The 12,050-nt window shown below is 41.4% G+C and overlaps 1 protein-coding gene across 1 annotated transcript in view; it reads right to left on the bottom strand.

Moving 5' to 3' along the window:
• LRRC1 (leucine rich repeat containing 1) overlaps window positions 1–12,050 on the bottom strand; it is a 65,858-nt gene that overhangs the window by 35,546 nt on the left and 18,262 nt on the right. Inside the window, exon 3 of the mRNA XM_032681848.1 lies at window positions 1,601–1,679. Within this exon, the coding sequence (XP_032537739.1) occupies window positions 1,601–1,679 (79 nt within the window). The remainder of the gene's footprint in view (window positions 1–1,600; window positions 1,680–12,050) is intronic.

Raw genomic sequence — 12,050 nt, forward strand, 5'->3', positions numbered from 1 at the left:
AATTAATGGCTAAAAAAAGTTCTAGAATATTACACAGAAAAGGAAATAACTACTAGACTTTCCCACTCTGCCTGGGCATATCAGTGCCAAACTTACATGCTGTTGTTATACAGGTAAAACTGAAATTCTGGATGTCATCACAGAAATACCCGGCAACTGTACATGAACAGCTTCTGGTGTCTGTGCTTTCTAATCTAGCAAACTGCTTGGAGTGATGTTTTTCAGGACACACATACACTTTGGAGCTACTTCATCATGAATTTTTAAAATTCCCTTAAATTGTCTACAAAGAGGTAGGAGATCTATTTCAACACCATTGAAAAACTCTTTTGTGAGCACACAAAATGAAGAAAAATAACTAGAACGCTACTACAGACAGTTTTGATTTCAATACCCCAAGATGCAGCTCTGAGCTTTATACACTGCACACTGATGCCCAGAAAAAAGCTGTTCAATGACCCTCACCACTCGCATATCCAAACATCAGTTCAGCCTCAGTTTGCTTTGCCGGATTTTTGTGGTATTATTATCCTCACTGTATAAATAGGCTACAGAGCCACAGGGATTAAGATCACAAGTGTCCCTTTAACGCCCAGAGATGTGACTTTCCAGAGAACTTAGGAAGCACTATGGGTGATATTCAAAGCACACTTCTGAAGAATCGAAGCTGCACACGTGGAAGAAGCCATCTTGCGAAACCACTGGAGCAGCTTAAGCTATTACACACACACTCCTGTTTCTCAGGACTCCGGCAGACCAGCCAGCCAGCTAACCCTGCAAGTATTCCTAACCATCTCAGTGCAAAGCAAAGCAGGTCAGTGAGCACCCACTATGAACTGCTCTGGCTTATGTGACTTGCTCAGCATCACAAAGGAGTTCTGTGGCAACGGCTGGCTTAAGAAATAGTTCTCCTAATAGTATGCAAAAGCTTTAACTAGCAGATCCCCTCTTCCTTGCCATCTCCACCCTCACTTCACTAGATAAATTCCAAATTCTTCAGCCAATTGAGCAGAGAAATGTAAACAAAACTCTTCTGTACTAAAAGTGCACGTAACCTCCAAACCTCAGCTCATCAGAACACAGCCTGGCAGCAGACACAGCAGCCACTGACACATGCAGTCATTTCTGCCTCATGTTACTGCATGTCACTGTGTCCCAATTGATGGGAGAGTGATGAAATGCTAGTCCAAGCTTTAATCATTAGTAAAAGCCATTATCTGCAGCAGCTGATCTACAGTCTATTCCAAATCGTCAGACACCTGGGTTTGTGCCAATGCATTTGCACTAACCATTGCTTTATCTCTCCCAAGTATGAGCATGGTATTCCTATTCATATAAAAAAAGGAATGAAAATTACTTTATAGACAATCAGATTTACATTTTTCCTGGTTGACTAACAAATTTCATCTCCTCCCAGGAAAGATGCATATCACTTTTTACATCTAAACTTTTGCTGCGGTCCTTGCCAGAGACAAGCAGTGTTGGGAAGATTACATAGACAGCATAGATCACAATTTTTAAGGACTTATTTAAAATTGTAATTGTTACAGTAAAATTGCAATTCTGGTATGTCAAGTACTAAGAAGAAGGTGGAAGTTACCTAGTCAGGGGATTCCCACTGAAATCTGCTACCTGTAGCGCTCTGCAGAATGAGATGCTTTCTGGTATTTCAGGAATATCTGCAGAAGAAAAAAAAAAAAAAAGGAAAAAAAATTGTCAGCAACTGTACTTTATTTACACTGAAATTATTGCTTCATTACATTGAGTAACTTGCCACTGGCAAGGAGCTACCTTGGTATCTTTCAAGACATTTCAACATGCTTCATGTCCAAGTACATAACTATTGAAGCAGAGCCATTTTGTGCTTTTTCACATCCCATTTTCCCCTCCTGCTCCATGTTCATCTTCCTACTACTCACCTGCCCATGGACTGATCTTTATCAGGATCTGCCCATCAAAAAAACCAGACAACCTATGTGCTAGGACTGTCCTAAACAACCAATTATAATCTGAACCTCTTGTGATTTGATCAACACATGCCCATTCTCTGTAGTGGAAAAAAGTATGCGTGGAGGGAAAACAAGGGAAAGAAGGAAGAGAATGTGCAAGTCTTTCCACCTGCAACATACACTCATGGAGCAGAACCAGCTACCCTCACACTAAAGCCAGATAATTTGAAAATATTCAAACTGACGAGGTGCAAGTAAGTGCTAGCACACTATTTCAGATTGCCAGAAAGTAAACAGAGATATCTTGAAACAGATTTTTTTTTTCAAATAACTTCGATATAACAGGTTTACCTACTGAAGTCAGGTAAGTCTTAAAAATAAAACTGTCTTCTTGCCCTCTTAAAGCAAACTGTATCTCCACAAATACACTGTGGGTCTTCTGATTAAGTCCTTGTTTACCACCATTGAGATCTAGCAAAACTGAAACAAATACTTTCTGTTTCCTCAAATCTCAAAATAAAGATTTATGATCCATTTTGAAAATAATTCAAAAAAGAAGAGGCAAAACTTAAACTTCTGTTTCCAAGTTTTTTGCTATTTCCATTTTCACTACAGAGCATTGTGTCTACTCCATCTCCTCTTCTTGCTATTTCCATCACAAATAATAGTTTGGGAAATGCCCAATGCATAGATTTTCCTCATGCACATGGTACCATTGACCTCAGTAGCCATGTGTGATCTAAATATGTCGAAAAAAATTTGGAAGTTAGGTCTCTTCCTACCTGAGTAACTCAGAATTGACTCCTTATGTATTTTGTTCATTTTTCTCCCCAAAAGAGGTGTGATGGAGAAAGAAGTGTAGGAGGGAAGAAAGTACTTTCTCATCAGGTTCATCTCTTACCAGGTAATGGTAATAGATAGATGTGGGATGTGGTATCTGCAACTTCTCCAGGCAACCTGTTCCAGTGCCTCACTACCCTCACAGTGAATAATTTCTTCCTAATCTAAACCAATTCAAATAGATGTTTTAACTTTCACCTTGCATTTATGTACACACACAATGCTTTCACACACAGATACATACTTTTCTGTGTGACTCATTCTCACAGATTAAAAACAAAGAAACACACAAACCACAAAAAAGCAAAGTTGAAGTAAAAATAACTATCCTAATTTGTTTGGGGAAAAAATACAAACACATAAAAATGCAGCATATAAAGCAGAAGGTAACTCCTCAATGGTAAAGTTTCTGAAACTAATCATGTTACTGATTTCCTCCACCAAAGTATAATGTCATTGCCATATTGCAAATAATTTCTCTTCTACTTCTGTATTATGTACTACAAAACTCAGAAAATATTCCTTCTCAGTAAAACTAGCAAAACTATTTTGATAAGTTTTTTTCTGTTACGAAAGTCTTGGATATTATCTGTAAAAGCCAATATGTATCTGAGCTAAGTAAGAATCACTCCAATATGGGATATTACTTGAAATAAGGCATTATAGGCACTGTTTACAGTCTGAATGCATTCACAAATTACTAAATCTGTTTTGAAAATAAAATGTGCTTTTCCAGACTATGACGTCACTACATGAGCAAAACTCTTCAGTAAGAAATGTTAAGAGACACAGGGAAAAGAAGGGAAATTCCATTTTTATGGGGTTTTTTGCACATAATCTCTGACCCAGGAGACCAGGGTAAATGCATGTTGGAAGGAAGACTTGCCCTTGGTCAAGAAGGATTGGGTTAGAGAAGACCTAGGCAGACTTGTTATCCAGAAGTCCATGGGCCCTGTAAGGATGCTTCCACTAGTGCTGAGGGAGCTGGTGGAAACCATGGTTAGGCCGCTCACAATCATCTTCAAAAGGTCATGGGGATCAGGAGAGGTGTCTAAGGACTGGAAGAAAGCAAATGTCACCCTGGTCTTCAAAAAAAGGCAGTAAGGAAGACCCAAGGAACTGCCAGCCGGTCAGCCTCACATCAAACCCTCTAACAAGGTGATCAGGAGTAGTCAGCATGGATTCACTAAAGGTGAATCCTGCTTGACCAACTGATTGCCTTCTACAATGAAACAACTACCTGGGTGGATGAGGGGAAAGCAGTGTATATTTTCTACCTTGACTTCAGCAGGGCTTTTGACACTGTCGTCCATGATAACCTTAGAGCCAAAATGAATAAAATGTCCAGCACACAGCTGGATAAACACATTGTGGTGGGTGAGCAACTGGCTGACAGGTCAAGCACAGAGGGTAATAGTAAATGAGGGAACATCAGACTGCTGACTTGTCACTAGTGGGCTTCAACAGGGCTCCATCTTAGGCCCTCTGCTCTTGAACACCTTCATAAATTACTTGGACTCAGGACTGGAAGGGATACTAAGCAAGTTTGCAGATGACACAAAACTGGGAGGAGCCGTTGACTCTCTCAAAGGCAGGGAGGCCCTGCAGAGAGACCTCAACAAATTAAGAGAACTGGGCAATTGCCAACCACATGAGGTTCAACAAGGGGAAGTGCCGGATTCTGCACGTGTGACGGGACAAACCTGAATGCATGTACAGACTGGGGAATGAGAGACTGGAAAGCAGTGCCATGGAAAGGGATCTGGGGGTCCTGGTCGACGGCAAGTTGAATGTGAGTCAGCAGTGCCCTGGCAGCCAGGAGGGTCAACTGTGTCCTGGGGGGCATCAGGCAAAGCATCGCCAGACGGTCGAGGGAGGTGATTGTCCCACCCTGCTCCACACTGGGTGGCCTCACCTTGAATATTCTGTGCACTTTTGGGCACCACAATATAAGAAAGATATTAAGCCATTAGAGAGTGCCCAAAGGAAGGCAATGAAGATGGTGAAGGGCCTTGAGGGGAAGCCATATGAGGAGCAGCTGAAGTCACTTGGTCTGTTCAGCCTGGAGAAGAGGAGACTGAGGGGAGACCTCATTGCAGTCTACAACTTCCTTGTGAGGGGAAGAGGAAGGGCAGGCACTGATCTCTTCTCAGTGCTGACTGGTGACAGGACCCAAGGGAATGGCCTGAAGTTGTGTCAGGGGAGGTTTAGGTTGGATATTAGAAAAAGGTTTTTCACCGAGAGGGTGGTTGGGCACTGGAACAGGCTCCTCGGGGAAGTGTTCACAGCACCAAGCCTGACAAGAGTTCAAGAATCATTTGGACAATGCTCTCAGGCACATGGTGTGATTCTTGGGAATAGCCCCATGCAGGGCTAAGGGTTGGATTTGACAATCCTTGTGGGTCCCTTCCAACTTGTCATATTCTGTGAAGTATTTGAAGGGAGGGTGTCAAGAGGATGGAGCCAGGCTCTTCTCGGTGGTGCCAAGCAGTAGGACAAGAGGGGCAGAAACTGATGCACAGGAAGTTCCACCTAAAGATGAGGAAGAACTTCTTTACTGTGCAGGTGACCAAGCACTGGAGCAGACTGCTCAGAGAGGTTGTGGAGTCTCCCTCACTGGAGATATTCAAGAACCATCTAGACACAATTCTGTGCAATGGGAGCAGGGAGATTGCCTCAGATGACCCACTGTGGTCCTTTTCAACCTTCCCCATTCTCTGATTCTGTAAAGTGCATTTTCCTTCCCCCCTTGATACCTTCACTATTCACTTTTCTCCTCTGCCTGTGTGGGCAAAGGATGGACAAAAATTCAGTGCAACTGTTTGAAATGAGGATCATTATATATTTATACAAGATTGAAATATAACTCATTTTAATTGCAAGGCATCTTAAAAAGATTTCTCAGGCAAAACACAACCAAGTTAGGAGCAGATACTTTATCACTATATATGAAGACTAGTGTAACATTGAATTGTTGAATTCAGAAGAGAATAGGCGAGCAGCATTTTAATATATGACAAAAAACTGAGTGATAATTATAGCAGAGAAGATAATGGCACATAACAATAGCACTGACATAATCAACTGGAATGCAGCAGAGGATATTAAAATATATAAAGAAGTTCTTTTGTCTCTTGATGGATTACGAAGTTTTCACCATTAGTGTGGAGTACTCTATTTCATTACAGACATTAACATATATGTCTCTGTCAATATCAGCAACACTAAGGTTGAATACTTTTCTTGCCACTGCTGGATAACCAGCTCAAATCCTACTTAAATATCTAGGATTCTTCTAATGCTACACTCTGACGAACACTCTGCACTTACATGATGTCCCAGATGTTCTGGCACACAGACTGCGCAGCATTGCTAATAATAAAGCCATAAACCAAGCATAAGCCCTGTGACATGTGACAGTACAAATACATTGGCAGCAGTAAAGTTGTGGCAGCAGAAGTGGATCAAAATCAAGCTTGGTAGTCATGTATACAAGAGGGCATCGTACTCCTCTCCATTCAATACACCTCTTCAGATGCTTTTTGTTATAGTTTGCACAAGAATTTGCTAACGATTTAGCAAGCCCTGTATAAGTAACTTTAGAAGCAAGTTTGACATTAGGGAATTCTGTACTGTCTGAGTGAGAAAATTACTTCTAAAAATCCTTTTGTTTGATGCCAATCCTTTTTTTTTTTTTTCTAGATTTTTATAACACCTACATCGCTCAATCCCCCTTCCCCTAGTTTTCTTCCCCCTTCCCCTAGTTTTCTTCCTCTAGTGGCTGGAGGGGTAGGAGGAGAAGATAATCTTATTTTTAAACTGATAAAACCTTTTGCATGGCACAATTTTGCAGCACTTTATATTGAATTTCAAGAACTGATAATATTTCATCTACCCAAAGCTTACACACCAGCACTCTTTACACATTCTGCAATAGCGAACATAATTTCCAATACCTAATCAATATCATGGTACAAATGTCTGGGAGAGTCCTATGATACAACAGGGCTACCAGACCAGAGCTACCAGTGATTCTAGCTCAAAATAAAAAGTATTTTTGCGAGAATTTTGCTGAAGTCTCAGATATGAGAGATGCACCACATTCCTTAGGGAGAGTTCACAATGCTCGAGTCTTTCAGGAAGTAACTACTGGATGCTGTCATATTTTCCAGCTATGAAGGAGACACAAAGCACTGTGCTTTAGGAGAGCTAGAGCTGGCACACTGCATACATTCCAGCAAAAGTCAACTGAATAGACCTGATCTAGACAGTCATAGTGCAAGGCCCACCAACAGGTATACACAACACAAGCCAAGCAGCTTTAACTGCTTAGTGACTAGTAATTAAGCAGTTGATTGGTTTACACCAAATTTATACCCAGGGAAGCCCATTCTAAACTCAAAGAATGTGAATCCATGCAGCATTATCCCTCAAGAGAGATATCCAGCAGCAAAACAGATCTCATCCATCCAATTCAATACACAGATGATTTTTCCCCCTCCTCACATATATAATATACATTATCAACTACAGTATTTACACACACACACACACACACACACACACAGAAGGTCCATTGAAGCATTAAGCACTGCAATGCTCAAGTGATTTAGGAGCCTAAAGGTTCTCTCATCACTTCCACGGAAGTTCCTCTGTGCCACCCACCTTCTTAGAGGGGTCTCTGAGAAGCCTGCCCCTGGGAAAGCTCTGTTTTCCAGCCCTGCTCTCCACCTGCTCCACCTTCCAAACATGGGAGGAAGGAAACAGCCCACTTAGTCAAATACCTTTCAAGTAGGAATTTGTGCTGCAAATATTTGTTTGTCTTTGTGAAGGGCTCTCCAGCTGGAAAGCCCAGCTGAGCAGGCTGTTGTCTCACAGACACCACTACCGCCACCACCACCACATTTCTCTACCCTCCCAAAAGCAGCCAAGTGCAGCTCCAAGAGGGTCTGACTCTGTAGAGGGAAGGGATGGTGGAAGGTTACTCATCATCCTCTCCCTCCATTTTCATGTTGAGATCCAGTCATACACAATGATCAGACAGGCTTCCTTTCTTCTAAAACCAGAAGGCTTTGCTACTATCTCTGAAGACTGAAGTAACCAACCTCTTTAGATTAAGTGCTACAATTTCTAGGCACATTGTGACAGGAGTCACAGGGTTCTTGCGAAGTCTATTGAGATTAAGTGGCTCTTGAACAGGTTGTAACATTTTCCTCTTCACACTCTGAGGCTGAGAATATACAAAATACAAGACGTACACCACTTTTAAGACCTGTCTTTAAAGCTTTAAGGAAAATTCACCAGCAGGTTCAGGTTGGGTTTTCTCAAGTAAATCCCTTACTGTGTAATTAACAAGAAACTGAAGAGACATGTCTCATTTCTCCTCCTCACTGCTTCTGGATATATCCCTTTTCCAAACAATGAGAGCAGCAGGGAAAAAAATCCTCAGCATTTCACGGATACGTAGATATTAGGCATGTTACTTGAAAGAAAACTCTGCATGGACAAGCTGGTTTTTGAACAGATAGGACGTGGTAATTCAACACTGTCCTTCTCAGCTGCAGGAAGCAGTAGTAACAGAGGATAAGAAGCTGTAAACTGAAAACAGAAGAAAAACAGGGGGGAGAGGAAGAGGGGGAGCTCAAAGATCAGATCACGAGGAAACAATAGTTCCAGGTGAACTAAGTGAAAGAATCCAAGTTTGGCAACAAATTTAGGTCTTCTACCTTTTTACTTATACATGCCAATGGAGAGTTAAACAAGGCTTGGAGACATTTTTATAAGGATTTCCATCTCAGACCTTGAAGATAAGAGGAATTAAATACTTTTAGTCTAAGAAGTAAGGTGGGCAAAAACATAAAAACTAAAAATTCTGTGAATACAATAACTAACAATGCCTGTTTGCAGATTGCCATTTTATGATATCTAGTCTAGATTATCCAGAAAATTAACACTTTATTTTATGTCACTTCTATACATATCATCTGACATTTAACACTCTAGCTGATACTTCAGGCAGTCCCAAGATTTCTGTCCCCAACTTGTCTTGTTCCTTTCTACAGCCTTCCCTTGAATTTGGATAAAGACAACTGTTATGCATGGAAGTACGTTAGCAAAGTCTCCTTAGAAAGTAAGTTAAATATGGTAGAATATACCATGATGGAAAAATCCAGTTTTCTGTAATCCATTTAAAAATGACACCTTCTAAACTTCTCTAATTAAATTATTCCATCATGAGATTTCACTTTTCTTTCTCAATCACAGTCAGCACTTGCTGCTTCTTCCTTCCTCTCTTTGATGAGAAGCCCTGCTCAGGGATGAGGTCCAGTGATTTCTCTCTCACCTTACTTCTCTTGCTGCATATAAAGCTCTCCTCTTCCTCCAACCTACCAACATCAAATTCATTTTAGCAACCTAAATGCACAAGTCCCAACTTTTACATCACTTTTTCAAAGCAAGCAAGACTTTCTACACATCTGTGATACTCTACAGAGGCCCAGAATCCAAAAGCAATCTGCAGCAGGTGTTTCTTTCTTCCCTGGAATGCTGCTTTGTACATTGATCCCTAAACTTCATGTGTAAGACGTTAAAACGATAATGTTTTTAAGTAAAAGTTTTAAAGTAACCTCAAGGGAGGAATGAGAGATAATACAAAGAAAATGTATGTCACAAGAAATTAGATTTGTCAAAAAAACCCAAGCATAAAAATCCAAACATGTAAAACAACTATTAGCAAGTAACCATCTAAAAGGGTGAAAAATTCTGTTATCTCCAAGTCTGCTTTGCTTTCATTAGCACAAAAAAAAAATCCCCAAAACCAGTCACCGGCCAGACTCAGACTGAAACTTAAGATACTCTACCACCATACTAAACACAATAGTCTCTGGTGGGATATGCAATGACTTTCAGATGTACACACCCCAGGTTGCAGTGAGTATATTCACAGGATGCTTTCTTGTACCAGATAAGACATGTCCATGCAGGAGTAGGAGAACAATTCTTGTTTGTCCGTAAGCGCTCACCAGACACAAATCAGTCCAGAAGGCAAATAAGCAACATCCAGCAGTTGCATACGTTAACTAAATAGATGCATTTGTCAACTATTCTGCCTGCCAGCACAGCTTGCTGACTTGGGGGTTTTTTTCTTGTCCACTGAGCAAGGAAAGTATCAATTCCTACTTATTTCTCAGCACTCTGGGTTTTGCCACTTGCCACCAGACCTGTACCAGCACATTCATGCCAGGGCAGCTGGTGGCAGGCAGAGAAGAAGAGGATTTCATGGAGGAGGTCTCTGCTCAGATGCTGTGGAAGTGCAGCACAGGCAGACAGCCAGATCCCAGGCAAGAGCACAGAGCAAAAGCAGCAGCTGCCAGGCAAGAGAGCAGATCCCATGTGAGGCTGCAGGACAAGATCAGAAGACCTAAGAGTGCTTCTCCCTAATTAGCTCATATCCTCACTGTAAAATAGCTGGGTCACCAGACCAGGCTGAACTGAAACAAGTGTTCAAGCCTTTTCTCTGTCAGAATTTCTAGTTTGAAAAAACACTGGTTATTCCGCTTTCAGTGCAGGAGAGGAAAAGGGGAACACTTTGATGGCAGAAGGGAGATAGTCCTACAGTACAGATAACAGGTATGTCTTTGAGAGCAGACAGCTGAATTAAAAAGGGCAAGCATGTGTGTGCATGCATGGATACAAATAAGTGAGCTGAAGTCTTAGAGGGCAAAGCAAAGAGTCTACACTGCTCTTCAGCAGGATGGACTGATGGATGCTCTGCAGGAAAGCTGCTGCCTGCTCACCTGGGCCTCTAAGGAAGTTCCAAATAACTTTTTGAATAAAATGTACCTATCACACAATACACAATGAATGTGGCGTCCTGAGGATGACCAACATCTCTGAAGAGACTTTTAATTGGGTTGTAAAGCAGCTAAAAAGAATAAACACTTCAAATAAAAAGCAGTAATATCAAACCACCTGCTACTGAAAGTAGAACAGTTAAATACCCTTGCTGTGGAGTTCTGAAAGTACCCTGATAACTGAAGACAAAAGAAAACACAAGTTTCTAAATTTGCAACTGTGATTCACTGTGGAAGCAAGGAAAACATAAAAATAAGGCTCATGGAGTACGTGGTCATGGAGACCAGTGGGACACTGGTCTTCTAAAGACTGACTTTTAAAATCTTGGACCCTGCTCAGACCTTGCATAGCAGCAGCTCTCTCCTTACATAGTGTTGTGACTATTGACAGGCTTCTGAGGAACGATCTTTACTGTTAGGGTAATCCTAAATTAGCATATTTATCTTTTTTTAATTCTGTAATTATTTTCATAGAAATGTCAGAGTATATGCCCTAATATGGCAACTGTGTGGAGAGACTATTTTGGAATGAGGATATCCTGATGTCACAAGACTTGTGTCCAGAACAACCACACTATCAATATAGTCATAAACTCAGTTTAACCATAAGCTACAGAAACGGGTAGTAGCTAGCATATCATGTAGCAAGAATCCACCTCTACAGTAGGTATAAAATATAAACCATACACATTACACAAACAGTATTAGTCCTATTGGGTATCACAGTAAAGAACCGTGTTGAGATTTTGTTATCAAGCATCTTGCAGAGCCAAATATGGCTTAACAAGATCCGCCCACACACAGATTTCCTCAGTAGATGCCATAGCAAAGCCATCACTCCTCAGTTCACAAAGTAAAGCTGAGATCTGAGTCAGCAAAAAGAACCAGCACAACACATCTACCAAGATTACAAAAATCCATTTCATTCTCCCATTGCACACACACTTGCACCTTTTTTAGAGTTTTGAGACTCAAGGTTTGGACACAACACCAGACTGCAAGGTTACAGAGCACTGCCACAGAAGAACAACTTGAGTCCCCTTACTTGCTGCCAGCTGGAGAGTCACCATAGAGAGCTAATGCAAATCTGCCAGCACAGAGCAACTACAGCGATGCTATGGACTTGCATGACCAAGTCCTTGGTAGGCACATTCAGTGGAAGCAAGAGTAGCAGCAGAAAAGCCTACTAGACTTTGATCACAGAGACAGCAACTCACAGGTAGACACAGAAGTGCAAGAGGCTCATCTCCTACAGAAGGCAAGGGGGTTAGCCTGCATCCAAGAAGGGGTCAGATAGCAGGAGAGTTAAAATGGCACTCCTGCAGCTGGGAAGGGTAGGAAAGCCACCACAGTGCCTAATACCAAGCATTCACTGTCCAATGTAAAAGCTCACAGTGATTTCTTCCTA

The sequence above is a fragment of the Chiroxiphia lanceolata genome, chromosome 3, assembly GCF_009829145.1.
Source record: "Chiroxiphia lanceolata isolate bChiLan1 chromosome 3, bChiLan1.pri, whole genome shotgun sequence".
NCBI lineage: Eukaryota > Metazoa > Chordata > Aves > Passeriformes > Pipridae > Chiroxiphia > Chiroxiphia lanceolata.